Source organism: Aaosphaeria arxii (assembly GCF_010015735.1).
Source record: "Aaosphaeria arxii CBS 175.79 unplaced genomic scaffold BU24scaffold_17, whole genome shotgun sequence".
Taxonomy (NCBI): domain Eukaryota; kingdom Fungi; phylum Ascomycota; class Dothideomycetes; order Pleosporales; genus Aaosphaeria; species Aaosphaeria arxii.
In genome coordinates, this window is record NW_022983490.1 from 179019 (window position 1) to 205705 (window position 26687).

Sequence of the window (26687 nt, forward strand, 5' to 3'; positions counted from 1 at the left end):
CGCTAGCTTTTAGCCGTCCCGCCGCCCGAAACTCTAAACTGACAACCAGCAACGTTCTGTCATACCATGAACAGTATGTTAGCGCAATAGAGAAATCTTCACTTGCGTTTATGAAACCTTGCGTTCGTATTGGTACATGTTGGTATGATAGTCAAGAAATCACTACATGCCGATGAGGGGTACTTGCTTCTGTCTGAAATGGTTGGTAGGTAACGCACATTACTAGGTAGATGGGTCGGTTAGATAACTAATTCCTAACATCGATACTCATGAGTAGGGTCGTGATATATGTAAGCGTAGCCATCTGGCAAGTTTCGCTATTAAAGTTACCTCCGAAAGTCCTCAGCTCATTCTAGTATGTCAGAATATTCTTTCCCATAAAAATGTGAAACGACGTCAGACCCTAAACGTTTATGTAGGTACGTATATCAGCACAGTGTGACTTGGACCTGTGTGTAAAATTGGGTATATGATGTTGTTGCGTTCTCCCCGCTATCTCGTTCTTGTGACCTTGGCACAGATAGGCCGGATCTACAGAATCAGCACGCCGCTGTTGCATGACAGCCTCTATATCTCGGTATCCTCATTTCCTAATCAACTTGAGCATAGTATAGCTCACAATCAATCGGAATCCGGCAGGGAAAAGTTGATTCTCCTCATCCTGCGACGTTCTTATAGAATGTACTGCTGAGCCACAGATGTGAATGATCCCGGGGCTTGCCTTCCATGACACTAGTCTGTCATAATCGACGGCACCAAACGTATTCGATGTTATGTACTCGTAGTCTCCACCAAGTGTCTGTTCCCCATGCGTCTTAGGGAAGATCGTCTGGGGCTCGTGGCGCACATCTCTGACGGGATCAAATGGCAGCCTGGCTGGTGCTACCGGTGCTGCCAGTGCTACAGGTGGAGTGGGTGGATTGTTTGTGAAAGGAGTCGTAGTCGTTCCCTGCCTCTGAGGACTTGCTTCTACACGGTTTAGTGGATGCATTCAACACGGTGTCCTCACTTACGTTTGAACCCGCGCATGAGCTTCTCCATACGCCAGCCGAGGAGTTGATGGTCTGCATCAGGTAGACCTCCGGCCCTCAAACGTGCATTTACGACATCGAGAAATGCATGCTTCTGGTTGGGAGGGACGTGTGCCCACTTGTGGAAATTCCTCTCCCGTAACTGTCCAGCCTCGTCGAAGGTAATTTTCTATCTCACGTTACATCAGCGCAGGTACCCGATTTCTCACCCTGAAACTTACCTTGAAGTAATGCCATTGGTAGTCATCCGAATACCCCGCGTACTTCATCGCCATTTCAACGCTGTCACGCGTCGCGAGCTTGGTTGGTTGAGCCATGTCTGTGAACCAGGTTAAAACGTGGAAAGATTCATGACGTGCAAGAGAGAGCAACGAATTGCAGAGGCGGGGTACACTACAGCCGCATCTTGGCAATATATGTAATAAAAGTCACTGGTCAAAGCTCGACGGGTCTCTCTACCTTTGGCGCCTAGGAGATATGTACATTCAGCCTTGCAGCCTGTACATGAAACTTGTGCTGCGCCAAGATCGGCGCCAGCAACAACACGAGAGGTGAACGATGCATACCATGTGAGAGTCCTGAGGGGAGCCGCAAGGTTTTGATAGCCCAGAGGATTGTCCTTATGGGCTTGAGGGGTCCTTTGAGGCTTTTTTGGAACTTTTGTCTGTCAACTATAATGGGTCCGTGAAGCGCCCCAGAATGTAATGTTAGCTCAAGCATGAATCAATTGCGACAAGCCTGAAATACTACTCTGCTAATTGTTGAATTCATAAGTGTTGTTGAATTCATAAGTTCTAAACTGCATGAGTACTTTATTTGGTTATTGATGCCACATCTCTACCAGGATCTTCGGAATCATTCTGCATTTCAGCACAAAGAGCATCAATCACATGATCTGCAGTCGTAAATCGGCGCTCGCAACAACAAGCGGCAATAATATCTCCAAACATGACGCCAGACAGGTCGGGAAATTCGCCTTGTTCGTACTTCTGCTCGGCATAGTCATAATACACTAAATGTTCCTCGTTCTTTGGCGCTGGCCCTTCATGGAAGGGATAATGCCCAGTAACAATGACGTAGAACAGGACCCCTAAGCTGAACACATCTAAAGATGGGGATTCAAAGTCTGTCACATCTGGATGACCGAAAGGAATATCGGGGAGTAGATGTCCGTTCAGGGAGAGCTCGACACACTTCGATCCGCCAAAATCCGCAAGAAGTAGGTCGATCGTCTGATTGGTCTCGTGAACAAGGACATTGGTGTCGCTGATGTTTGAATGGATAATCCCTTTCTTGTGGACATAGGCAAGAGCTTGAGCCATCTGAAGACACCATTTTCTTCGCAAAGCATTGTCGGTTTTGTTGTCGGGGCTCTCCATGTATGATTGGAGATCTCCGCGGTTCGCTTTACCAAGCAATATGCCACCCTTAATGCCGCCGACTTCATATGGACCATAATACCTAGCGCGGTATAAGAGATGTACGTTTGCGGCCTAAAAGTACACACCGGATGATATTCGGATGAAATCCCAGCCTCTCTAGAAGATGCTTTTCCACAAATAAAGCATTCTCGTTCCGCGCAATAAACTTGTGACTACCCTGTCTGCGGACCATTTTGCAGACTAGATTCTTGTTTACATGGTAGATGATACCTGTACGACCTTTGTTGCTTAGAATCTCCATGCTGTAGCATCGCTGTCAGAGGAGGTCAATGAAGGTGTTGGGCTAAGTTGAGGGTCGGCGCTTAAGGAGATCACGTGCACCTATGGGTGGTGAATCATAAGAGGGATTTGACGTTCTGCAAGGGGGACTTTTTATTATATGGAGGGAAGCCCGCATTTCGATCTGTCTGTGACAATATTTTTCAGGGTGGAGATGTTCCTATCGCAAAGTGATGAATTAATTGGTTTAATTCTTGCACATGGTGCAATTGGAAAACAGGGATGATAGTCTTCAACCACGAATCTACAGCAGTACCAGCAAGACCGGTATCTAACACTAGTATGATATCGAAGAAGAGTGTCAATCAATGGAGCCCTCACACTCGGTAGCGACGGCAATCCTCGCATACATTAAGGAAGCAATGCCGGCACTGGAGGATATACTTCCAATGCCTATCATCACACATCTCGCATCGAAATCCCCGTCTTCCGGTACCGAATATGCGCTGGAATTTACCTGGATGCACACAGTCGTGATTCTGCTCCAATTCTTCATGGACCTGGCGTACTAGTCGCTGGCGTTCAATTTGAGGAAGTTCAGCCACGGCGTCGCGGTCTACGATTTCTTCTGCTCTTTCCAATACTCGCCCTATGTTCGCATGCTCACATCCACAATTCTTCCATTCGACACCACATAAATAGCAGAACTCAGCTTTACAGCGACACCTGCGTATTCTCTTAGCCATCCGAACGTGAAGTAATAGTGGAATTAAGGACCTTACGTCATGTGATAGCACCCAAGCTGCAAGTCAACTATTCTCCCACACCTAAAGCATGTCTGCCAACCCATGTCCCCTGCCAAGTCACGAGTTTGACGCAACGCAGGGTCGTCCGGACAATCCATGCCACGATGATAGCTATTCTTGCAGAGTCCACACGTAGATACGTTGCAGAGTTCGCATACAGCTTCATTGGTTCCTGGTGTGATTTGTCCCGGGGGAATAAACTTTCCGCAATCCTGACTGCTGCAGTAAACGCGATTAACGGTGGAAAATTTGACACTAGCTCGCTTGATAGCTGCCAGCTCATCGGTAGACATATGTCTAGAAACAAGCTGTAGGGGATAGGTTGTTTGTGGCACCGTACAGGAAACAGTGTTTCGTCTGTTGTTGCCCGCCGGAATAAGCCTTTCAAGCAGGTGACGCAATAGCGATCACCGCAGGGCAATGCGATAACTAGATTGCAATAGAAAAGGTCGTGACAAACGGAGCACTTGGTACGCTTCGACAATTTCTCGAGTAAGTCTGCCTGACGTTCGGTGTAAGACATTGAAGGACCTGCTTCGGTGGCATCGTCGCTTACATCGTCGGGGAAACTAAGTACGGAGCCGGCATACTGGTATTCAGTGGCGGCACACATTGTATCTTCCTTAGATGTCGACTCTGGTGGCTTTTCGAATCCTGGTTCGATTTGGCTCATTCGAAGTGCGCACTGACGATCCTCACGACATTGGATTTCTCCAGATGTCAAATTGGCTACAATATCACCATCGGAATGTACAGCGGTTCCAATACTGCGAGCGAGCTGCTGATCCGCCAGGAAAGTTGTGTAGTCCCCCAATTCGGCTCGAAACGCTTCGTATGCGACATCAATATCCGGTGGAATCCCAATGGGATGCTTCCCCTTTCCACCTTGAGCATATATTCCGATCTCCTCCAACTGGAGAGCGAGAGCTGCGATCTCATCATCGAAGCATGTTGGATGAGATGACTGTACAGCACAGCATTCGGACATTGTTCAGAGATATGAGCTAAGTGCTTCGGGCGATTGGTTGAAAGGGAGTAAGTAGGTGTGTCTTGAAGGTACTGAAGTTTGCTATGTGTGAGAACTGCGAAGAGAACAGAGAAAGAGGTGCGAGATATTTCGACTGTATACTAATTCTCTCGAAGCATGTGATAAATTATGAGCTATCTTCGTTTTCCCGCGAAAGCAGTGCGGGGTCGGAGCTGATGGAGTGGTCTCCCGAATACACTGTGGTAAGCTAGTCGGACTAGTAATAATCCTGGAGAAAGTGGCGGAATGCATAGGCATGGTCCCAGTGGATTGCTTCGGAGGTACGGAGCCAACAAAGAATCAGATTATAGTGGCCTAAGGGCACCAAAATATGATTCAACCAAAAGTGTGTTCTGGGGCGGGTATGGGGCCGAGATAAACACTTGGACGCGATACCGTCTGATGCGACTAGTGCACTGCGTTCCCCGCTGCACCGTTGGATCATTTGCCGATAAGCAAATAGCTTCGTGGAGTATAGAAGGGCCCTCATCTCCCTTCATCGGACCTCTCAAGCTCCATATATGTATTTTGTGACGCATCCGCCCAATACGTTGGCGAAAGTAATGTGGGCTGTTCAGTAGGAAGCACAGCTTCTGCAAATGCCGGAGATGCGGAGGCAATTGGCGTTCTTCCTTCAGGCATGAGACCGTCGAAGATCATGTCCACGTCGAAGGCGAAGGCTGCGCTAGGATCCTGGTCAGAATCGACGTTGGATGGATTGAGGGGCGAAAGGGTTTGCTGGTGTGTAAGTGGAAGACTGGAAGGTGATGCAGGGTTGGGGACCGCTGATGGATCGAAAGTGTAAGAGGTTTCAAAAGCATGTACCAATTGACTGAACATATCTTCGTATCGTCCCACGAGGCTGCCAACGCCTCGAAAAAGGGCCAGAGCTTGGCGGGAGCGGGAGATCATCGATGTGACTTCGGCTTGAGGAATAGCGATCAAATCAGATCGCAGTTGATGTTCGCGAAAGCAATATATTAATATTGCACAAGACGTGAAGACATGGTAAATGTTCACCCAATGAATATTCATTTGTTTCCGGGAGGCAGCATGATGGAATAGGTTTACTGAGAGACTAGCGGATCGGGTAAGAGTCGCGATTGATGCCGAAGAAACGTTCGGAATGAGTACAGAGGGTTGATGAAGAGCCATGACCATCTGATGATATTGGACATCATCGAGCACCTGCCATCGTTCAGTATCATTAGTGCAGTGGGGGGCTTTTACATACGTGACGCTTGATGGATTCTTCGGAGAAAGGGATGACGGTGGCATTGAATCGGCTTTTCATATACCATTGCTGTACTTGTTGCATATATCGAGCAATTACGTCGTCATGTCGCGACGCTTCTTCGTCCGTCGAAGGCTTGACACTACCATGCAACGATCCATGTATCTGACCGTACAAGCGCCTTGCCTGCAGGTGGTGGACCCACAGTGCCTCGCTTGATACGGTGGCATACTTCCCTTCGGGCCACATAGTAGACGGTGGGAGCTAAATTAGATCGCATAAGCGGAGACTTCTAATGTGGAGTTCGCAGAAACGTACATCTACGTCAATATCCTCCTCCCTGATCGACACTGGCCGGTTTAGGATAAAGACCGTTAGTCTGTCGAGGCTGTACAGAGCCCAGAAGAGATCTTTTCGCCTTTGGTTCCGGGCAGATACAGTGTTAGAATCTTCACTTGTGACAGGCCAGCCTGGATAGATTGTAGGGAGGAAGATATCATCCTTGCGATGGAGATTGATAGCGATGGCAGTCCGCGTGGCCAGCCCTACAAGCTGCCAAAGATTCGGACCACCAGGTGCATGAATGGCAAGCTCGCAAAGAAGGGTGAGCGCCTCTACACAGGCCTGGTCGAGTTAGGACACTTCCGGGGAAGTCATTGACTTGTATGTTTACTTACTAGATCTTCTCTCGAAGTCACCGAAGCCAATTCTTTCAATCCGAAAGTTCGACAAGCTATGGCTTGGTTGTTTGTGTCAATTTCATCTCCATTAGCTGCGGCTGCCATGCACATCGCGAGATAAAGGGTGGTGAAGCACCTGAATCGACTACCAGCGTATTCAGGCGCCGTCAATCCTCCAGGGCTGTAGACCAGGTGGCAATCTTCTTCAAGCTGTCTCAGACCAACGATCTTGTCCAGGTTACTCGGTCCATGTTTTGCTGACTCAAGAAGCGCTCTTATCATAGTGCGAGTGTCCTCCATACTTGGAAGGTGGTTGATGTCGCCTGAGGATTCGTCATGATTCGATGTTTGGCCAGAATCATCATTGCTTTGATTGCCAAATTCTGCCTCCTGCAGGCCAAATTCCACAAAAATGAAATGAAGGAGCGTTTGGTGCCGTGAGTACCGGAGGAGAATGGGATGGTCGTTGGACGCCAGAAAAGGCAAAGGCAGGGCTATTGCTTGGGGCGCTTGCTGCTGTAAACTTGTTTCGATATCCCCACTCCTTACAGGGCCATCTCTAGAATTCAGTTCCCGCCGAAGGATAGCTATCTGGTTTTTAAGCTCCCTATTTTCATCTCGAAGTTCTTCCACATGGCTTTTGAGTGGCGAATATTAGCCAGAGCTTTCATTCACCCCTATTCTTACCAACGTACCGCATGAGCCTCCTGTCACCAGCCTTTATCGGCGCTTCACACGAAGCATCTGCTGTGACACATGCTGTGCATCGAGGAAGTCGTCGATCACACTTTGGTGTTGTAATGTCAGATACGGATGACTACCCGAATGGGTTGAGGGTTTTTGAGCGGCGCGGTACCTTCTTCTTGTTCACCGAACACCGCTTGCAGGCCTGAGAAGCATGCGGATGCGCCGTATGCAATGACGAGGTGTCTGACATTGTATCATGGCGACGGCGATGTTTGATCATGCACCATAGCGTCTTCGTGAATTTAGGGTGTAGTCGGCCCCACGTGCCTTGATTAGTAAGCACCGACAGAAACAAGAGAATGGATACTCTGATCAGGTCAATTTTTTTGCGAACATATCGAATCATGTACGAGAAGCTTGCGATCGAAATTGTGTTCTTTTCCATTCCTGATATCTCCATAATTTCTAAAATGTTGAATCTCCGCCCACATACCACGTGGAGGTGCTAACAAGTTTGGTCCATGGCAATCGGACATTATACCGCTCGTGTGCGGATATTCACCCGCAACATCGAATGGTGGCTTTTATATATCCCACGTGGCGGCGTGTGTCGACATCCCTATGTAAAGCCATTCCCGCTCGAAGCTTCGTCCCATCAGCCTACCAAGACGACGTTGAATCCATATCAATCCTGACGACAGACATCCGGATTAACAATGGCCCGTTCCGTGCTCAACGTCAAGCCTACCCGCATCATTCTGGACACGGATCTGGCCATGGGCGAGGGCGCAAACATCGATGATGGATTCGCTCTCGCTCTGGCTCATGCGGACCCAAATCTGCAGTTGGACATGATCACGACAGTCCATGGGAACACCGATGTGGAGAGTGCGACGATTTTGACTGAATTGCTGGCGACTCAACTTGGGATCGATACCCATGACACGCCCATCTTCCGTGGTGCGGCAACTCCGCTTATTCGAACCAATCAACAGCGGACCCCTTCGAGCCATGTCCTCGCCCTCCGTGATGCTGCTCGAGCACGAGGGCAACTTGCCTCTGGAGCCTATGCTCCGATTGCCATCATCGAACATATTCTAGCCAATCCGGGCCAGATCACCCTTGTCGCGATCGGTCCTCTTACCAATGTTGCCATTGCTCTCCTCTTGGAACCGAAGATTGCAGTTGCATTGAAGGAGCTTGTGATGATGGGAGGTTCATTCTTTGGTGCCACAGGTTTCCGCAACAAACCAGGCGAGACAAACGTATTTACAGACCCCGAAGCAGCCCAGGCTGTCCTTCGCTCTGGGATACCTCAACGATGGGTGGGCCTGGATTGCACGCTGAAAACACGTCTGACGCGAAAGCAAGCCGCGGAGCTGGAGGCGTCCCATTCAGCATTTGCTTCCTTTGCTGGCAGAGCCGCGAATGCTTATATTGACGTTTTGGCGGCTCGTTATCCTGGGCGTCCGGCGCCTGACGCATGCCACATACACGATGCCTTGGCAGTAGCTGTTGTCTCACGCCCGGAGTTCTGCACGTTCCAAGATATCGCGGCGTCCGTCATTACTGGGGAGGGAGAGGCGCGTGGTGTAATTATCGCGGACAAGTTGGAGGGTCTTGAGCCGCCAGAGCCTAATTGCAGGGTTGCAGTTGATGTTGATACATGCGCCTTCGAGAAGCATTTCTTCAGTTTGATAAACACATTGTAAATACTGCATCTTAATGGAGTTCGGCATATGGGTGGCTGGCGCAAAGGATCAATGTTTGGATATCTATAGTACAGCGCATTCTACCAAGCCCACTTGGAATATCCTATTTTCTACAAGAGATACCTCAATGTACTTTTCATCTGCTTTCACCACGAGAAATAGAAGCCCTCAAATCTCCCAGAACAGTTATTTCCACGTGTTGAAGTGCCTAGCGTTACTCTTCACGGTTAGCCTTCCCGTTGACCCTTAGACTTAATGTTTCTTAGTGGAACCTCGCAATCTTCAAATTTTCCTAATTACGATCGAACGCTGGCCAATCAATGAACGTGAATGCACCACGGTTTCAAAACAATACGCTGCAATGCATCTCCTTGAAATCCATCGAGCCATGCTCGTATTAGGATCGTAACCGAGCCCGTGGAAGCAAAAACGATAATGGTTCGCAGCTACACTGGTCGGAAAAATCCCCGGTAGCCGCTTGTCGGGCATTTTCCCGCTGTCGAGCGCCACAGACACGTTCATGTACATTGCTCATGCGAGCACTCTCTACATATATGAAGCTCAAACATGATCATTACTACGACACAGCAAGCTCGACAATCACTCTGAACATCTCAGCTTCGCCATAGTCGACAATCACAAACATGGTCCATTCAACTGAGAAGGAGACACACGTTACCGAAATGCCCCAGAACTCTTCCCGTGACGACCTCGAGTCGCCTAAAGAGGCAGGCTTCATTGAAGACTCTGAAGTCAAGGGATATGTTGACCCCGGTCTTCAGCTCGAAGAGGCTGAGAACAAACGGTTACTGAGGAAGATCCATTGGCAGTATGTTGCGCATCCCATAGAATGTACAGTCGAACAATCATTTACTAACAATCGCTAGTCTGCTTCCCGTTATGTGCATTGCCTACATTGCACAGTCACTCGACAAGGGAACTCTTGGCACCTCATCAATTATGGGATGGCAGAAGGACGTTGGCGCGAAGGGCCAGGATTATGCTCTTACGTCCACTTTCCTTTGGGCGGGTGTCATTGTCGGCGAGCCGATCATCAACCAACTCAACCGTCGCTTTCCTATTGCAAAGGTTCTTGGATTCTCCATGTGCATGTGGACTGCCGTAAGTCGCAATCGCTACCAACCGTCCCCTATATCACTAATTGTCCCCAGCTCGTCTTCGCTCTTGGTTTCACCAAAAATGTCTCTGGAGTCTGGGCCATTCGTTTCTTCCTCGGTATGTTTGAGGCTGCTTTCGCACCTTGCTTGCTCGCCATCACTGTTCAGTGGTACCACAAGAAGGAGCAAGCTATGGTCACCACAGTCTGGCAAGCCGCATATGCCTTGGCCAGTGGCTTTTCTTCCTTGATGGGTTATGCGTTCATTAATGTTAAGAACTCCCCCGGAAATCTCCACGGATGGCAATGGCTTCATATCCTCGTCGGTATCCTCTCTGCTAGCTCTGCCGGTAAGTCGTGTCTGTACTTGACCTGTGCAATACCAATCTAACATCGAATTAGCCATCATCCTGATCTTCCTGCCCGACTCTCCTACCAAGGTCAAATGGGCTACCGAGGAAGAGAAAGTCAAATTTGTCGAGCGTGTCCGCGAGAACGACCAGGGAGTCCAGGCCAAGCGATTCAAGTCAGACCAAGTCAGGGACGCTCTCACCGATCCTCTGTCCTGGCTCCTCGTCCTTATGATCCTCCTCCAAACCCTCGTCAACGGCGGTATCTACACCTTCAATGCCATTCTCATCAACAAAGCGTTCGGCTTCGACGCCGCCACCGCCCAGCTCCTCGGCATCCCCCTCAATGCATTCACTGTCATGCTCTACTTCCTCATCGGCTGGGCCGTCACCAAGACCCGCCAGACAATCTACTGCATCATCGCCGCCCTCTTCGTCAACTTGATCGGCACGATCGTCCTCATCACAGTCGCGCCCACGCCAACCACCCGCGGAGGCCTCCTCGTCGCATTCTACCTCATGCAGTGCATCCAGGCCATCAACCCCTCCTGCTACTCCCTCCTATCCCTCAACGTCGCTGGCCAGACCAAGAAATCCATCGTCTACGCCCTCTTCTGTAAGTCTCCGCCCCTCCCCTTTCTCACGATCCCGCTAACACACTATCCGCAGTCGTCGCATGGGCCGGAGGCAACGCAACCGGTCCCCAGCTCTTCCAAGCGAAATGGGCGCCCCGTTACTTCAACACGCTGTACATCCACATCGGACTCTACATCGCGATGACGATCACCCTTCTCGTCATGCGCCTTGTTATCGTCAGAAGGAACGCCGAGCGCGACGCGCAGCTCGTAGGAGAGAATGTGCATGCTCGTGCGTTTGAGGACAAGACTGATAGGCAGAACCCTGAGTTTAGGTATTCGTACTAGACGGTGTGCGGAGACAGAACGGAGTTTGAATACTGGGATGGACGCAGAGTGCATGTCTCCAGGGTTGTGATCTAGTCTGCTTCATCAATAAGGTGGTCTGTCTGTCGTCCTTCGTGTTGTAAAAAGAGTTGGTTCGCTCAGAGCAAAAGCTTAATCTGTAATACATATCATTTTCAATTTCTAACCACAATATAATTCCTAGGTCTCGTCGGCATTTGAAGAAAGTCAGAAGAATACCGCACGTGGTTCCGGGAGCGCACGTGTGGACGGCCCGCAAGATCGGGCGCTAGAGTACCGCCAAACTGGAACTGCTTTCCCTTGTGCGAAGTGAAAGGCACTGCCACGGGCGAGACGTCTGCTCGATGTTACCAAGATTGCCCATACAGGACGAAGGTTTGCGCAAGCAGAAAGTGTCCCTTGAAGACGGCGGCCACTGCTCTGGCCCCGTCTCGATCGCTATGTCGCCTAGAGGTATCCACTAGCTCGGAAAGTGGAGATCAGCCACAATATTCCTCTTGGCGACTGTCGATCACAGCAGAGCCTAGACTGCTTGCTGGGGCTGAAGTTGACTTGACTCTCTGCAGAGATCTTGAAATGTGCAGTACTCGTAGTGTAAGGCTTTCGTTGGTCATGCCAGCCCCTTGCGGCCGCATTCTGTGCAATGCCAAGCACCACAAATGCCCGTTCTCTGCATGTGATTGTTACTGTACCTGCAATATGAGGCTGAAATCTAATTAATAATTGAATAGCATGATCTAAGCCGACGATGGACTTTTCTTCAAGCCGATACTCTGGTTCCACGGTTGTCGAGCAATTGGTTGCGCAGTCCGCTGCATCTTCCTTATGCACTCCCCGCTACCTGGTTTCCGGACCGATGGACAGCGCCAGCCCCACAGAGGCAGAACATGGTAATCACTAGGTAGTTTTTAAGGACTCAATGGTATACCCAAAGAGCTTCAGGGTGAGAATTGCCACCGTAATAGGGCAGACCAGCTAACCCAGTTGTGGCGCTCTTGAGCGAATGCCCAGATTTAGGCGCATTTTGCCAATGGCCAGTAGCGTCCCCCAGGGCGGCGCAGTGGTCGGTCTCGATTCCAGTGTCATCGTAGAGTGGTGGCCCTTGAAAAGCTTTGCTGGCCAGCCGCAAGTATGGCGGATGCCAGGAGATATTATCCTTCTCCCTGCCTCATGAGCTCGTCTCGCGTAAAACCTCAGATTCATCGGCCCCCGCGAACCCGTTAACCAGGACATGTACTCTAGAGTTCAGCTCGGCGAGCCGGAGTCCCCAACTGCAACCCAACCAAAACCTAATGACCAGTTCAATGTTCAAGCACCGCTGAAGACATCTTTCTGGCGTCAATGGTCCGCTCTTTTCATCACAGTACTGGGCTTCGTCGTAGCTTGTGGGCTTGGAATCGGGCATCATTTCTTCTACTCATCGCTTAATCGAACGGCAGCCGGCGAGGTTGACAGACAGCAATGGGCGTTGCGGTATGCCATAGTTATGCGCTTGATTTCTCAATGGGATCTAATGATCTTAGGATCGGAACGTTCTTTGCTGTTGCTTTCGGTACCATCGTCCGCTTAACTATCGGAACGGCATACCTTCAGTATGTCTGGCGCAAGCTGAAACACACAAGCATTGAACTAGGGGGCATAAATAATGCCTTTGATGTGTTGTCCAACATTTTCTCCTTTGCGAGCTTGAAGTTTTGGCAGAAACTACCTTTAGCCGCGCTCGTGGGGGCTGCATTCTGGCATGTATTCCTAACGCAGGCTGGCCGCGCAAAGGCTGACAAGCTACGGACAGGTCTAGTCACATCGTCACACTGTTCCCACCCGCCACGTTGTCTGCCGTGGAAGCTCGACTTCCCGGCTTGACGAAGGTCCCTGTACCTTCAGTGATGTACATTGACCGATCCGTTGCATTCGGAGACGAGCCCCGGTTTGGTCCTATGTCCTCCTTATCGGTCCCTGGTGTGGCTTCTCCGACACGACCGGACGCAAGTAAAATTAGCACGTATGTTGGACGGAACAACGTATCCTCAGGAGCTCTGGAAACGTTGTACGAGGATGCGAGGAGGACAAAAGATGCACTTGCTCCCGTTGCGCTGGAAGACCCTCTTGACTACGAATACAGCTCTGTCATGCAACTCCCTTGGATATCCTGCGAGGCCGTCGAATCCAGCACCGTGACACCCTTTCTTCCTCAAATCGCAGACGCATTAGACATTGTTCTTACTAGAAAGGTTCTGGACCAACCCCAAAACCGTTCACAACTGATGGAGGTGTTGAACGTGACTGTGGACGAGAGCTTCCGGTTCACCTATCAGCAACGCTTCTCGTCTTCCACGGACGAGATCATCAACACTTCCAGGCCTTTGGCTGGCCGGTTACACTACCTCGCATGGGCTGGAGCCGTGGACTTGAAGGGCTCCGCACGAAACATGTCAGATATGTTTTTGCACTCTTGGCCTTTGAATTCATCAGTCGGCGACCTGAATGCCATGTTGGACGGAAGCCTGACTATCCTGTGGCGCCCAGATGAAAATTCAGATGTCAACGTGACTAAATGTCAGATGCACAACGCGACGGTCGAGGTCAACGTTCAGGTTTCTAGAGGGGATCCTACTCTGTACTACAGCCACATGGTCGAATTAGGACCGTCGCTCTCCAATGACAAAGCTTTGTGGACGGCCAACGATGGAGACCCGTCTTGGGCATCGCTTGCTCTCAACGCCTGGATGAACCCACTATATCGTCATATCCAGGGGACAGCCTTCTACACCCGCCAGGCCGGTTCATACGGAATATACGAACGCGACCTCATTCGAATCGATGATATTGAGACCCTAGCCCATGACTACGCATTGAGCCTCATGAGCGGCGCGGAGCAAGGCCTATGGTAAGCAAGCTTTCCATGCTCCCACCCAGTGATGCTGCCAACACTAATTTCGCTCACAAGGTACCCAAGCTACGTACAGTCCAACTTCAGCGGGAACCGCATCATCTATCACTACGAACCAGTGAATCTCATCACAGCCTACGCCGCTATGCTGGTAGCCACCGCCGTTGTCGTCGTACTCGGCATGTTGTCCTTCATCCGCAATGGTTCCGTGAGCTACGATAACAAGTTTACCACTATCGCTGCGTCGATGCAGAACCCAGAGGTGTGTATAATCCTTTCTTCCCGCTTGGTGATTGATAGTTGGATTTAGCTGACGCTTGGGAATCAGATGGCCGATGTGCTGCGGTTCTTGCCAGTGGGATCGGCTAAATATAGCCCTCTTGCTGAGAAGGTAGTAGTCAGATTGGAGATTGATGATGCCAGTGACGGAGTGCCGGCGCAGGGACACAAATTCGTTCGGGGCTAACACCAAGAATCCACTATGTATTTAATAAGTACGTTTGGAGTTATGAAAAATAGGTATCTGGTGTCTCATTTTTAGGAGTGGACATCAGAAGATTTAGCATAATTTAAGATAACGAAATTTGATCAAAAACTTGGTTTTCATCATCGTTGTTACTGAGCTATTCGATCATCCTGGAATTGTACAAGCCATATGCATAACGAGCGTGTTTGTAAAGTTACTCCTTGGACATACCAAGAGCAGCGAAAGCGACGTCTTCACTCATACGGCCGGTGAGTTGCACAGCCCGGCCCTTTGCAATCAGTCTTTCTATCGTTACTGCCATCACTTGGAAATCCTGCTCGCCTGCTGCACCAATTTGTCCAAAGAGTTGCCTGGAATCCTCCATTGCTTCTGCATACTTAATAGTGGTGCCTGCTAGTACCGATAGTTCTGCTTGAGCAAGCGTGCAGGCACTCAAACAGTTGCTTAGAGCAGCCATCTGTGATTCTAAAGTCTTCACGGTTTGATCAAGAACGTCTCCAGTGCCCCCGTCTTGTGCATTTTCATCTTGAATTCTAGCAGTCGTTGTTACACCTATGACTAGTCCTTGCAACTGACCCTGCATGGTAGCCATGAACTTGTCAAGATCCTCTTGTGTCTTTTTGACTTGACTTGTGCTCTCGGATGTTGCTTTACTTCGTAGCATTAGAAAGCAGCCGTGAAACCTTGTAAGCACTTAGACGTACAGAGATGCTAGACTCAGGACCACATTGAGCGTTCCTTTGTAAGTGGCCAGTCGATAGCGGATTCCCATAATTTTCTTCTCCTTGAACCAGAGCATTGCCTTGTCCCTCTTACTGAAATGAACGGTACTAGAGTGGGACATAAGCTTATTCAATTTCGCCGAAAAATCTGTGCAAGCATTTCGACAGCCTGTGATAGCCGGTTTGGCTCCTTCCAAACATTGGCGTATGCTAGGCGAGAAATCGTCATCCGTGATAGCTTGTAAGTTCGTCCTGATGGAATGAAGAATGGTGATGATGGCCTCAACATCGGAGTTCAAGGGCGGCAAATGTAGCTTCAGCTCGATAGCTGTGGATAGCGTCGTATAAAACTCCATAACCGTTTAATGCGAAATCAACGATTGCAATGACGCCTGCAGTAATGCTTAGTGGGTCTGGCATGTTCGATCTGGAGGCTTGCCGTGAAGCTGTTATGTCTACCTAGCGAAGATAGTAAACATTTGTACGTTGGCATGGAAATTGGCTTGAACTTCAGCAAAGCTCTTCAGACTGAGTCTTACCCCGCTTGGAGGGGTCATCAGCGGCGCATATAGAGGTTTTCTTACTGGATCAGGTGTGCAAGGCTGAGACACCCGATAGGCGATTGAACCTCGATCACATCCCCCACGTGGCCTGACCACCGATCTAAACAGATTTACACATCTTTCGGTACTAGCAGCGAGCCCGGGTCGACGAAAGGCTGAAACAGCAGCCTTTCTCTTCCACAAAGACGGCTTCTTTGATGAATTGCAATGTCTGCAGAGTAACAAGCGCATCCGCAATCCGCAGAATGGGCGAGGATCATCTACTCCCACCTGGAAAAGGATATATAAATTTACTATATAAGTTAGTTATATATCTATATTGTAGTTAGCCTTTGTCCTATAGAGCCAGTCTATATATTCCTATTTCTATGGGTCCTCCTTATAGGATTCATTGTTGCCCTCTAGCTACTTAGAATTGTTACTGTCCAGTTCATCCATAACAACCAATTACTAGTTGCCACGTCATCAGCCTTGCTACTATCAGCTGCAGCTTACAGGCAGTCAATGATGCTACAAATATATAACTTGATTATCCTAGTCTTAGAAAACCCTCCTGTACTGTCCTGTTAAGTCTAGGAATACTATAAATCCATATATACGCTACATTATGGCGGCACAACAGCACAGCCCTTACACAACTCTCGTGGAATATCAGACCAGACTGATTGCACTCCATGGTGCCTCAGGTAATCCAGAATCTCAGCTAGTGTGCAACTTGCACGTAGTCGACTTGCTCCGGCCTGAGTTTGGTGCTGGCCTTGGTATGCACAGCCTGGCAGGCGGTGTGCAGCGAGGTCGTCTTATCGAGTACGATGCTCTCTCGTATTGCTGGGGAGGCAGCACCGCTACTTGTCATCTTCAATGCAATGGAAAGGATCTACGCATCATGCAAAACCTTCAACAGGCTCTTCTAAATCTCCGACGCAGTGATTCGACATTGCGGTGGCTTTGGGTCGATGCAATCTGCATCAACCAAGCAGACGACGACGAGAAGGCCATGCAGATTCCAAATATGATGTACATCTACCAACAAGCCTCGCACGTTATTGCTTGGCTGGGAACGGACGTGCATCATCTCCGTGTTCTCCAAGACATTGCAAACACACCCAATGGTTGCACCGACAGGCCATCTTCTAAAGAATCAAAATCAGGCGAACCTTCTCCTGTTCCCTACTATGCCCAAAAATATTGCCTAGCCACAATATGCGAAGCCCTGGTCGAGCTTTACAATAGACCTTATTTCCAGAGAATTTGGGTACAGCAGGAGATCTTCGCTGCAACTCACCTGCGTGTTTGTTGTGGCGAAGTAGACCTATCCTGGACGGGGTTGATAATCAAACCGACTCTGTTGATTGATACCTATGTCCTTCCGGATAATCCCAACCTGCTCTTAATGCCCGAAGAGCAAGCTGATCAGATCTGTAAAGGAAATGACATATCGTCGACAGTCATGAGTCTTATTGTAGCTCGAGCAGAAGAAACGTTGCCCCGAGATTTCATATACAAGGAACGAGCGAAGAAAAAGAGAACGAAGCACCCAATTAAGATCGACAACCATGTGCTCAATCGTCTTCGGCTCATATCGGAGGTTGTGAAGATATACGAGGAGCGTGTGGGTTGTTTTCACGCTATTACCGATTGGGCCCAAACCAAGATGCCAGTAGAATTGGTGGATGGTCTCCTACTCACCGGCAGCCTTCAAGCTACAAAGCCACAGGATAAAGTCTACGGACTACTTTCTATGACCTCTTCCACTTTTCCGAGCAATTTTATGACACTAGAAGAGTGGATAAAGCGAGACTCAATCCTCCCACCTATGATTCCCGTCAACTATACGATTACCGATCGGACGCTCCATGTAGTAATCATGAGATTGCTACTTAAGGAGGGAGGCCTCGCGCTACTCGCCAAATTCAAGGTCATCGCAGAGAATGACGAGAATGATACAAAGCCTTGCCTCGGAACACAGTTGACCAGGTCTCGACCAGCATCGGCTTTGCCCTCCTGGGTAGTCGATTGGCAACTTGCCAGTACTGTATTCCGTCGTGACACAGCGTCGAAGGCACGTAAAGAGGACTACAAACTCCATCGGATACATAATGTTCCAGAGCTTCACGATTGTTGGAACGAATACTCCCCCGCATATTATAGGCACATTCGTCCTCGTGGATTTCAGGACTATCCAGCTAGCCTAACACCACGTCAACCGCACAAGGAGCATGTACGTTTCTGTGAAGATAACCTGGTGGCAACTCTAGGTGGTGATGCGAGCTCTGCTCTTGAAAAGCTCGTGGTCCGCGGCTGCATAGAACACCAGTTTTTCTTCAATGGACACGACGTAGTCTGTTATAAAGAACCAAAGAAGTTAACGGCCTGGCGCATGGACTTCGTGCCGGATAAGGCAGATCTCCTTATCTCTCCCGAAGCTTTTAAGGTCAATTCCTATAATATTGCTGGGTTTTGGTACCTCCGTCCTGCTGACTTAGGTACTTTCACCCTCAAGGCCATTCTTAGTTGGTCAGACAATGTTCCTATTTATAGGCAGTGGAAGTTCAGTGGCATGAACCACCAAGCACCCAAGCAATGTCATCGATTTGTAGTCCCTCCTCTCCTGGACTATGCTTCTACAACATACTCGGACGAGCTTTCGACCATTAGTAGACAATATCATCCATCAACCAGGTCTAGTAAGACACAGAAATTTACCATCGTGTAGTAAATTTGTTCAAGGCATTTTCGGTGGAGTTAGCGGTGCTTTACTACCCTACGTTACATCCGACTTCGCCGCTCACTCATTGATACCGACCACTGGTGTCATGAGCTAGGTTGTCGGCGGCGTCACAAATCTTGTCATCGCAAAAGTTCTAGACATCTTCGGCTGACCTCATGGCTTCCTACTCTGCGCGGGCCTTGTGACAATCGGCCTTATCACGACTGCTTCTTGTAACAGCGTAGAATTGTATGCTGCATCCCAGGTCTTCTACACCGTTGGCGTCAATGGCCTTGGATACTGTCTCAGTGTCTTCGTTGCCCATACATCTTCGCTGCGCCATCGAGGTTTCATGCAATCTCTCCTCAACTCCCCATACATAATCACGGCCTGGCTGGCGGGACCTATTTCCACATCGTTACTGAACATGAGCGGGATTGGCTGGCACTGGGCTTTCGGAATGGAGAGCATTGTGCTCCCGTAGTGTCGCTCTTCCACTGTATGGGCTATTCATGTACCACTTCAGGAAGGCTAAAAGAGAAGGCATTTTCCGGGCGCCTCTAGAGAGTGGACGCTCATTCCTGCAGTCGCTCATAAATTACGTGCACCAGTTTGACCTTGTGCGTCTACTGCTACTGGCCGCTGGATTTGCCTTACTCCTCCTGCCATTCAATATGTACACCATGCAAGCGAAGGGTTGGGGATCTCTGATGATGATCTATTTTCTCGTTTTTGGGGTTGTCTCTATCGCCACCTTCGTGGTCTGGGAGACATCCTTTGCTCGGGTCAGTCTCACTTCTTGGGCACTCCTTCGAGATCGCACAATCATCGGCTGCTGCATGGTGGGCTTCTCACTCTTTGCGAGCACGCAGTGCCGGCAACCATTTTTCAGCTCGTACCTCCAAGTAGTGAATGATCTTAACGTGACCAATGCAAGCTACGATTTACAGTCCGGTACAGTCGTACAGATCATCGGGAACATCGTCAAGGGTGTAGTCATCTCATTCAGCGGACGCTACAAACCCATCAGCTTGTTCCTAGCCATGGCGCTCATCGTTCTCGGAACGGGCTTGCTCATGCATTGCCGCGAACCCACCCGATACGTAGGCTACATCGCAATGTGCAACATCTTCGTCAACTTCGGCTTCGGCATTCTTATGCTCACGGTCGAAATCGGTATCTTGGCTGCAACTTCAGCACAGCAGTACTTCGCCATCACGATTGCGTTACTGAACCTGTTCTGCTACATTGGCCAGGCCGTTGGGTATACTAATTCCTCCGCTATCTGACAAGGCATATTCCCACAGAAACTGGCTTTACACCTTCCTACCGAGGCCTAAGGAAATCTCACCACCATTTTCGGTTCCATTGAAGAACAGCTGAGCTATGATTGGGGTTCGCCCACTCGTCTGGCCATCCAGAATGCATACATGGATACTTGGCAATTTCTGCTCATCGCCGGTGTGTCGATCTGGATTGTGGGGCTGGGCTGCATAGTCGTGTGGAAGAACATGAACGTCAAAGTATCAAACAGAACAAGGGCTATGTTGTCTGATTGAGAATTTTCCATTTGTCCTTTGGCTCTCGCGCGGTCAGCAAGCTGGCAGGCCCTGTCACGGTGACTGGCAGGAAGTGAGGCAAAGCGTTCCCATTACGAATGCGTTCATCTTTGTCTCGGTGGATATGATAGAATTGTGTAAATGCATACAGAGTTCCTGTTCCAAAAAAACTTCAAATGGCTGAGACTCACTTTTCTTCTGCTTCAGATCGTTTGACGCGCTTGCTAGGCGATGTTTCTAGAAATCTGTGATCTCATGAGGCATTCTCAATGACACCACTAGATACCTATAGTAGTCTGCAAAAGCTACGTGTGAGGGATCTGATATCGTAAAGGCGAAGTCTCAGTTGTAGACGACCGCGATGCTCTCAGGCTTATCTTCTTACCTTTTCCCTCCCGGTGTTCTCAACCTCCATATCGAAGTGGTGCCCGTAAGCATACGCCTAGGCATCACGAAACCAGTTAGACCTGAAGTTTGTTTATGACTTGGCAAATTGCTGACTGAGCTAATTGGAGCACATTTCTTCTGCAATTCGTTGCCCAAGGGCATCATTATATACTCACAAAATATCATCTTTGGTCAATAACTCATCGGAGTATTGTTCCTATAAAACTTCAGTCATCTGGTTATTGCTGTCAATGATCAAGATAGCATGATAATTGAGGCAACCGATTGTGAAGACACCGAAGAGCATTCACACCCCACATATATTCCATCGGCTCACAGCTCAACGATCACTGTTATCATTGGTAAAGATGAGGTATCCCCAGGCCTGGTTCGGTTTCGAAGTTTTGTAAAACCTAACTTTGACTGCTTGCAGTGCTGCGCCACCCAGTAAATATGGCATAGTCGTGTTCACTGGATTCCAAGTTCTCGGTAAGTCGGATCTTTGTCGATTTCAGCCTTGCTGAGGTTGATGTATTAGAGTAGTACTCATAACCTAACTTACCACAGATGTCTTCGGACCCTTGAGCACGTTGAATGTGCTATCTCGGACCAACAAGATGCAACTTTCCATCATGGCCGCAACAATGACGCCGGTTTCCTCAAACCCTGACCCAAACCCGTTCGTGTCATCGTCCTTTGGGCAAGAGATCGTACCAACCCACACCTTTGACGACGCGCCTGAGATCGAAGTCTTGCTCATTCCGGGAGGTCAGTCTATCAATGGAGACGGTCGATGTCGGCGAACCAGATTGTAATCTGACAGCTAAATACAGGCTTCGGAACTCGCAGTGCAGACGCGATGGGTCCTGTCAAAGCATACATCCGTACCGTCTTCCCCTCTTTGAAGTACGTGATTACAATCTGCACCGGCTCCGCGATCCTGGCAGAGATGGGGCTCCTAGACTATCGGAGCGCTACCACCAACAAGAGTACCTGGGACGACGTCGTGGTGCTCGGGCCCAAGGTGAAGTGGGTGAGGAAAGCTCGATGGGTTGTTGATAGCACTGAGGGGGTCACGCCGGTGTGGAGTTCTTCGGGTGTGTCGGCGGGAATCGATGTGACGTTTGCTTTCATTGAAGAGTTATATGGGGAAGAGGTAGCTAGAAATGTCGCGAATGTAATGGAGTATAGTAGGCATTTGGACCCGAACGACGATCCCTTTGCGCGAGTATGGGAGATGAAGGCATAGCTACTTCTGACAAATCCATACTATGCCCAGAGATATCGAGAGGAGGGTCGAGGAGGTCGAGGCCAAGCAGAGCTTCACTGCCTACGAGGTCGAGAGGATTGGAATAATTGTAAGACGTCGCTTATTTAGGTTTGTGTGAGCCAGGCATAGCTATAGTTAATGCAAGGTTAGAGATGTTCAAACACACAGTGCATCTTCTCATGTATAGGCTGGTCTCACCAAGGGCCTGGTCGCTGCATTAACATGCGGCATCTACTGGGGACGACCGGACGGATGGGATAGAGTAGTTCGCTCAGAGGAGAGGCATTAAAGCCACAATGAACATCCATTTTCTAATATTAGAGCGTGACCCAATGCTGAGGTTAGATTGAAATACCAAAAAGACATGCTTCATGCAGGGATGCAGTCTTGTTTACCCTCTCGTGTTTATGATCATACTGTTTGGATAACAACAGTTGAAACTTAGTATTCATATCTGCATGTACTAATAATTACTTGTAATATTGGGTTTACAGCTTGTCGCACCCTTGCGCGTAAACATCAACACAGTTGGAGCTCAAGGCATCTGGTGTAGAGGAGATTGAGTCGGTTTCAAGTTGGAATCGATCAGAGTTCTCAATCAGATATCGAGTCGATTTCAAGTTGGAATCTATCGGAATTCTCAATCGGATATCGAGTCGATTTCAACTTGAAATCAATCGGAATTCCCCATCAGATATTAAGTCGATTTTAACTTGAAATCAATCAGAAATCTTAATCAGGGATCGATTCAATGTCAACTTGAAATCGATCGGAAATCTCAATCGAATATCGAGTCGATTTCAATTTGAAACTATTTAACGAGATGTTAAGACAATTTTGAGCTAGAATTGATCAAAATTTCAAACCATGATATTAAATTAATATCAATATCTTTATTAGCCGATATTCATATTAACGCTGAGTAGGATGGATACTAAGCTAATTGGTCAGTTAATTAATGCGCTGGAGGTCTAACTTTGACAACATTCGTGGTGTTGTATACGTGGGAGAAGGGATATCCAAAAGCATAAGTAGATACTCGAACTCTCATGTTTAACGAAACACAAGAGGGCAAACAGGACTTGAATTATGACATGATCATTTTGCAAATGACTATAATGAATTGTAAATAAGACTAAATAAATAAATCGATAAATGAGAAAAAATGACCGAATTACGCTTTTGATAAAATAGAGCAATGCCTTGGCTTTAGATAGAATGCATTAGAGTTTTGACGAGATCAAGACCCTCATTGCGAACTGAAGTCAAGTAGTTATATGCTGAGTTGCACGGCTTCACCGGCTGGGAATTGTCGGATGATGCGCCGTGGAGACTGGATGTAATGCTAATGTCATGTCTCAGGCATCCCTTTCATGGTCTGAGCAGATAGATTAAGTCGAGCAACTCTGCCAATGACTGAATGATAGGAGGTTCGCGGTGGTCTCCGTGAGTCTCCCACCACCTTAACCCATCATAAAGCATCTTACCCATGGCCTCCCAAAGTTCATCTCTAGATTCGGTGCCTTTATTGATGGTAGCGTCCTTTTGGTTTGTTGTCGATGCCTCCGCCCCTGTAGACTTTTCATCGACACCTTTGACCGTTTGACGAAGTTCGTTATGCACCGCACGAGGGTTGACGTTAGTTGCTGTGGCCTCGTCGTCTGTGCGGTGGGAAAGGGGGGGGGTCAGTGTTGCTGGAGCGGTTGTTTTGACCGCCCTGGCTCACTGGAAGCTCTGTGTGAGCGAGCTCTTTCTTCTTTGTGCCAACTCTCATTTCGTCAAGAAATCCTACCCATTTCCTACCCGAGTCAGCATGTAAGTTACATATAGTTCAGGAGCACTAGGCTTACGGAGACTTGAAGGGTGCGTCCAATTGGTCCCTCAATGGCTTGCCCATATCTAGGTATTTTATCATGTCGAATATCACATGGACTGGTGTCTTGATGTCAAACCCAAACGATGATTTCAGCACAGTCCGTAGGGCCGCAATGTTCTTTGAATTTGTGTCGTTTGCATAGGCCTTCAGAGAGCGAAGGACCTGAAGTCTCGGGTCGGCGGGTTTGGGTCGCTTCATCTCCTGTTTTGCGTCTGTTGTGTCCACCACTGTGTTAGCTTTCCTTTTACCAGGCCTTCTCTTCATTGACTCAGTCATCTCTTTGGTATGCCCTGTCATGTCTGCCTTCCTTTTCGAAAAATGCTCAACACCCACTGGTGACTCCTTATCCTTGTTGAAGGTGAGATTAGGCTCTCTCGAGACTGGAAAATTCATCCTGTATTCGAGTTCGGCAACCTGAGCCAGGATATCTAGACGAGTCATGTCAGGCTTCGTCTGCGCTTCGATCGGTTTGCCGCCTTGACCAGTTTCAGACTGCAATCTTTCATCTTCTTTATGTCGACCAGAAGAGTTTGACTTGCCCGTCATGCTGGTGAGGAGCACAAGGTATACTGAGCCACCTCACACTGTATTAGCGCAAAAGAGCACACCTTGATAGCAATTTGAGAGCATCATGGGATAACTTACAGCCAGGAAGTGAGTGATTGCTGATGGGGAAACGTGGAAAAGCTCCGGGAGATCGAGGCAATGGTGGTTCAGGTCAGAGTGAGAAGCACACGCAGGAACGTCGCATTGCCCAGCTGAATTGGCATACAAGCGGGGAATGTGTGTTGAAGATTCTGAATGGGGCAGAAAGAAGTCGGAGTTTAGATGGAAAGATTTGTAGGGAGAGAGCCATTTATAGTCTGTATTCTGATGCGTCACGAGCAAGTGAAGGTGATCTTGTGTCCTCTCAGACAGGCCAGTGAGCGGCTCAACTTTCCGAGTAGTCGGTGAGGCGATCTATAGCGGTCAGCAATTCTGAAAATTAGCCAATGGGGCGTCGCATGCTACAGTATGAGGGAATGGGCTTCTTCCTAAGCTTGACGGGGATCTGATGCTCTAAAAAGTATCATTCACCTCCGGCGATGGCAATCTTGCAATTCCTAGAATCAAACAACGCTGTATCAAGAAGCTAAGGACAAGAATCACGAATATATCAATGCCCATCTCAGATACCCTTTGATACCATACCATGGTGTGTGCGTTGTGACTTTGCCTCCAACTTCACTTATAGCATCACGTGCACTATCACGTGCACCATCACCTTCACCTACAGTACCATGAACATAAACAATCATTGCGTTGTAGCCTGGGGCAGCGGTCCAAGCGTCGATTTGCCACTCAGGAATACAAAAGGACAGGCTACCCTACCACCAACGCTCCATCCCTCATCATCACCGAATGCTGCACGAACAACCAGTCAACCAGGTGCAACACAATCAGTCAAACATGCATTCGCCAACCCATACCTCAGTTGGTCAAGTCAAAAGCGATGACACTGTTGAGGGCCCCACTGTCTCAGAACGCGAAGGTGTTGATCAACCTTCGGTATGTTACCTCATGATCTCCATCAACTTAACTTACTTTCTATAGTCTGCTGCCGAAGAGCCAGCATCTGCCCAGCCTCCACCCGAGGATACTACCGAGAAAGCAAAGATGTCCGACACGAAGAACAAGGAACTAGAGGCAACAGTCCAACAAGAGGAAACAGTTCCTGCTCAGATCCCTGGACCGAAAGATCTGCCCGCCGATACGGATGATCATAATCGCGAAATGGAACCAGAGGCAGCAACTGCTACCGAAGCGCCTATCAAGCCTGCTTCCTCATCCGCATCGTGCTTGGTCTCTTCTCAGAACCAGACTTCGCACTCGTGTGAGGAATGCGTCAAGAATCAAGCTAAGATCAGCCACCTAAAACAGGAGATCACCAAAGCAGACAAAGAGGTGGCCAGAACAGATCAGGAAAAGGCTGAATTGGAGCAAGAGCTTGCTAGACTGCTCAAGAAGTCTGCCGAGGTAGACCAGGAGATCGCCAAATACGAACAAGAGAACGCTAGAATGACGCTACTCACCAAATTGAATCAAGACGTCGAGAGTGTGACCAAGGCACTGGGCCGTCTCCACGTACAGGTGGTCAGGTTGAACCTTGAGGTCGAAAAGCTGAACGCAGACTCCATTGCCACTCGGCAGAAGTTCACGAAGTGAAAGGCAGATATGCCGTGGTTGGGACATATTGGACCGGCAATACAATACCACGAAGTTTGGCTTCACTTGACATGGAAACAATGGCTAGAGACCTATGTAGAGACATGGCATCATGGTTAATAGTCTAAATAAAGGTCATAAATAGGCATTCACAGATTTGATTGATGTCAAGGTATTGAATTAAAGTGAAGTGCACGCTAAAATTTTGTGGCACCGTCGTCGTTATCGTAGATCTCCTGGCCTGTTTTGAGCTGCTGCTCTGAGATAGTCGACACTGGTGGGCATCTTTGGTTGCTTTCGTCCTCTAACTTTGCGACAGCTTAAACCTAATCATCAAGCTCTATGTCGACATAAGACAGTGTTCATTCCTTGATTGCGGCAATTATGCTCGCCTGGTCGTGCTCTAGTTCGTGATATTGGACTGTGTAGTCTTGGTTCAGCCCCATGCTGACTCTCTGGCTCTGGACCGAACAGGCATGTATGAACGAGCTCGCGGCGTTGCAACTGATTATCCTCAAGTATCCATTTTGTCCATTCGAGGAACAGCTGAAGGCAATCATGCTCATGGATGATATCCGCGATTCGCCGCTTGACGCGTGCAGTAACAACCCCGTCCATGTAGAGGAAGATGTGCGGGGTGTAGGTGCCAGTTTACTTGACTACCATTTTAGGCTTCTCGGACTGAATTCACCAGCCTGTGTACCAAGACACACCAAGAACATAACGGAGTTAGAGTGATAATCGTAGAACATGTCAAAAACCTATCGAACTC

At 48.7% G+C, this 26687-nt stretch overlaps 13 protein-coding genes across 13 annotated transcripts; 7 read left to right on the top strand and 6 right to left on the bottom strand.

Annotated features, from left to right (window-relative positions):
- Nucleotides 1–147: 147 nt before the first annotated feature.
- On the bottom strand, nucleotides 148–1336 carry BU24DRAFT_429214 (uncharacterized protein). The gene has a single exon (XM_033529683.1). The coding sequence runs from the start codon at nucleotides 989–991 to the stop codon at nucleotides 584–586; it is 408 nt and encodes a 135-aa protein (XP_033376963.1). The 5' UTR covers nucleotides 992–1336; the 3' UTR covers nucleotides 148–583.
- A 396-nt stretch (nucleotides 1337–1732) lies between these two features.
- On the bottom strand, nucleotides 1733–2652 carry BU24DRAFT_429215 (kinase-like protein). The gene has a single exon (XM_033529684.1). The coding sequence runs from the start codon at nucleotides 2408–2410 to the stop codon at nucleotides 1844–1846; it is 567 nt and encodes a 188-aa protein (XP_033376964.1). The 5' UTR covers nucleotides 2411–2652; the 3' UTR covers nucleotides 1733–1843.
- A 1288-nt stretch (nucleotides 2653–3940) lies between these two features.
- On the bottom strand, nucleotides 3941–4465 carry BU24DRAFT_322184 (uncharacterized protein; the record flags this gene model as incomplete). Its single annotated transcript, XM_033522940.1, has 1 exon — nucleotides 3941–4465. A coding segment is annotated over one exon (525 nt), but the record flags the coding sequence as incomplete, so codon positions are not given.
- Nucleotides 4466–4748: 283 nt separating this feature from the next.
- Nucleotides 4749–7714, bottom strand: BU24DRAFT_94379 (uncharacterized protein). Its single transcript, XM_033534829.1, has 6 exons — nucleotides 7296–7714; nucleotides 7135–7226; nucleotides 6437–7076; nucleotides 6078–6383; nucleotides 5760–6023; nucleotides 4749–5713 (listed from the first exon to the last, which is right to left on the bottom strand). Exons 1-6 carry the CDS (start codon nucleotides 7584–7586, stop codon nucleotides 5012–5014), a joined length of 2295 nt encoding a protein of 764 aa, XP_033376966.1. The 5' UTR covers nucleotides 7587–7714; the 3' UTR covers nucleotides 4749–5011.
- BU24DRAFT_429217 (nucleoside hydrolase) lies at nucleotides 7522–9011 on the top strand. Its single transcript, XM_033529685.1, has one exon. It carries the CDS (start codon nucleotides 7843–7845, stop codon nucleotides 8836–8838), a length of 996 nt encoding a protein of 331 aa, XP_033376967.1. The 5' UTR covers nucleotides 7522–7842; the 3' UTR covers nucleotides 8839–9011.
- A 278-nt stretch (nucleotides 9012–9289) lies between these two features.
- BU24DRAFT_402871 (MFS general substrate transporter) lies at nucleotides 9290–11228 on the top strand (the record flags this gene model as incomplete). The annotated part of the gene is made up of 5 exons (XM_033525545.1): nucleotides 9290–9667; nucleotides 9726–9960; nucleotides 10011–10305; nucleotides 10358–10921; nucleotides 10975–11228. Exons 1-5 carry the CDS (start codon nucleotides 9483–9485, stop codon nucleotides 11226–11228), a joined length of 1533 nt encoding a protein of 510 aa, XP_033376968.1. The 5' UTR covers nucleotides 9290–9482.
- Nucleotides 11229–12692: 1464 nt separating this feature from the next.
- BU24DRAFT_94433 (uncharacterized protein) lies at nucleotides 12693–14655 on the top strand. Its single transcript, XM_033534830.1, has 3 exons — nucleotides 12693–12719; nucleotides 12770–14133; nucleotides 14194–14655. The coding sequence occupies exons 2-3, from the start codon at nucleotides 13133–13135 to the stop codon at nucleotides 14444–14446; spliced, it is 1254 nt and encodes a 417-aa protein (XP_033376969.1). The 5' UTR covers nucleotides 12693–12719; nucleotides 12770–13132; the 3' UTR covers nucleotides 14447–14655.
- Nucleotides 14656–14747: 92 nt separating this feature from the next.
- On the bottom strand, nucleotides 14748–15870 carry BU24DRAFT_429219 (uncharacterized protein). Its single transcript, XM_033529686.1, has 2 exons — nucleotides 15328–15870; nucleotides 14748–15276 (listed from the first exon to the last, which is right to left on the bottom strand). The coding sequence occupies exons 1-2, from the start codon at nucleotides 15699–15701 to the stop codon at nucleotides 14817–14819; spliced, it is 834 nt and encodes a 277-aa protein (XP_033376970.1). The 5' UTR covers nucleotides 15702–15870; the 3' UTR covers nucleotides 14748–14816.
- An 846-nt stretch (nucleotides 15871–16716) lies between these two features.
- BU24DRAFT_329432 (heterokaryon incompatibility) lies at nucleotides 16717–16998 on the top strand (the record flags this gene model as incomplete). The annotated part of the gene is made up of 1 exon (XM_033523017.1): nucleotides 16717–16998. A coding segment is annotated over one exon (282 nt), but the record flags the coding sequence as incomplete, so codon positions are not given.
- A 2132-nt stretch (nucleotides 16999–19130) lies between these two features.
- On the top strand, nucleotides 19131–20044 carry BU24DRAFT_456162 (uncharacterized protein; the record flags this gene model as incomplete). The annotated part of the gene is made up of 1 exon (XM_033531422.1): nucleotides 19131–20044. The coding sequence occupies one exon, from the start codon at nucleotides 19131–19133 to the stop codon at nucleotides 19905–19907; it is 777 nt and encodes a 258-aa protein (XP_033376972.1). The 3' UTR covers nucleotides 19908–20044.
- Nucleotides 20045–20746: 702 nt separating this feature from the next.
- Nucleotides 20747–21974, top strand: BU24DRAFT_429221 (ThiJ/PfpI family protein). Its single transcript, XM_033529687.1, has 4 exons — nucleotides 20747–20937; nucleotides 20998–21053; nucleotides 21132–21332; nucleotides 21398–21974. Exons 1-4 carry the CDS (start codon nucleotides 20933–20935, stop codon nucleotides 21811–21813), a joined length of 678 nt encoding a protein of 225 aa, XP_033376973.1. The 5' UTR covers nucleotides 20747–20932; the 3' UTR covers nucleotides 21814–21974.
- Nucleotides 21975–23205: 1231 nt separating this feature from the next.
- On the bottom strand, nucleotides 23206–24256 carry BU24DRAFT_468747 (uncharacterized protein; the record flags this gene model as incomplete). The annotated part of the gene is made up of 3 exons (XM_033532549.1): nucleotides 23206–23495; nucleotides 23548–23633; nucleotides 23685–24256. 3 exons carry the CDS (start codon nucleotides 24254–24256, stop codon nucleotides 23206–23208), a joined length of 948 nt encoding a protein of 315 aa, XP_033376974.1.
- Nucleotides 24257–25129: 873 nt separating this feature from the next.
- Nucleotides 25130–25915, top strand: BU24DRAFT_475098 (uncharacterized protein; the record flags this gene model as incomplete). Its single annotated transcript, XM_033532885.1, has 2 exons — nucleotides 25130–25258; nucleotides 25304–25915. The coding sequence occupies exons 1-2, from the start codon at nucleotides 25160–25162 to the stop codon at nucleotides 25913–25915; spliced, it is 711 nt and encodes a 236-aa protein (XP_033376975.1). The 5' UTR covers nucleotides 25130–25159.
- Between the last annotated feature and the right edge of the window lie 772 nt (nucleotides 25916–26687).

What these genes read in the sequence shown, in the direction of transcription:
- BU24DRAFT_429214 (XM_033529683.1), bottom strand. Translation starts at nt 991, where the DNA reads ATGCATCCACTAAACCGTGTAGAAGCAAGTCCTCAGAGGCAGGGAACG.
- BU24DRAFT_429215 (XM_033529684.1), bottom strand. Translation starts at nt 2,410, where the DNA reads ATGGAGAGCCCCGACAACAAAACCGACAATGCTTTGCGAAGAAAATGG.
- BU24DRAFT_94379 (XM_033534829.1), bottom strand. Translation starts at nt 7,586, where the DNA reads ATGGAGATATCAGGAATGGAAAAGAACACAATTTCGATCGCAAGCTTC. An exon ending in GGTGACAGGAGGCTCATGCG is followed by an intron (nt 7,077 to 7,134) that starts GTACGTTGGTAA and finishes GCCACTCAAAAG; the next exon opens with CCATGTGGAAGAACTTCGAG. An exon ending in TGACTTCGAGAGAAGATCTA is followed by an intron (nt 6,384 to 6,436) that starts GTAAGTAAACAT and finishes TAACTCGACCAG; the next exon opens with GCCTGTGTAGAGGCGCTCAC.
- BU24DRAFT_429217 (XM_033529685.1), top strand. Translation starts at nt 7,843, where the DNA reads ATGGCCCGTTCCGTGCTCAACGTCAAGCCTACCCGCATCATTCTGGAC.
- BU24DRAFT_94433 (XM_033534830.1), top strand. Translation starts at nt 13,133, where the DNA reads ATGTACATTGACCGATCCGTTGCATTCGGAGACGAGCCCCGGTTTGGT. An exon ending in GGCGCGGAGCAAGGCCTATG is followed by an intron (nt 14,134 to 14,193) that starts GTAAGCAAGCTT and finishes TTCGCTCACAAG; the next exon opens with GTACCCAAGCTACGTACAGT.
- BU24DRAFT_429219 (XM_033529686.1), bottom strand. Translation starts at nt 15,701, where the DNA reads ATGGAGTTTTATACGACGCTATCCACAGCTATCGAGCTGAAGCTACAT. An exon ending in GTCCTGAGTCTAGCATCTCT is followed by an intron (nt 15,277 to 15,327) that starts GTACGTCTAAGT and finishes AATGCTACGAAG; the next exon opens with TAAAGCAACATCCGAGAGCA.
- BU24DRAFT_429221 (XM_033529687.1), top strand. An exon ending in CACTGGATTCCAAGTTCTCG is followed by an intron (nt 21,054 to 21,131) that starts GTAAGTCGGATC and finishes AACTTACCACAG; the next exon opens with ATGTCTTCGGACCCTTGAGC. An exon ending in AGTCTTGCTCATTCCGGGAG is followed by an intron (nt 21,333 to 21,397) that starts GTCAGTCTATCA and finishes AGCTAAATACAG; the next exon opens with GCTTCGGAACTCGCAGTGCA.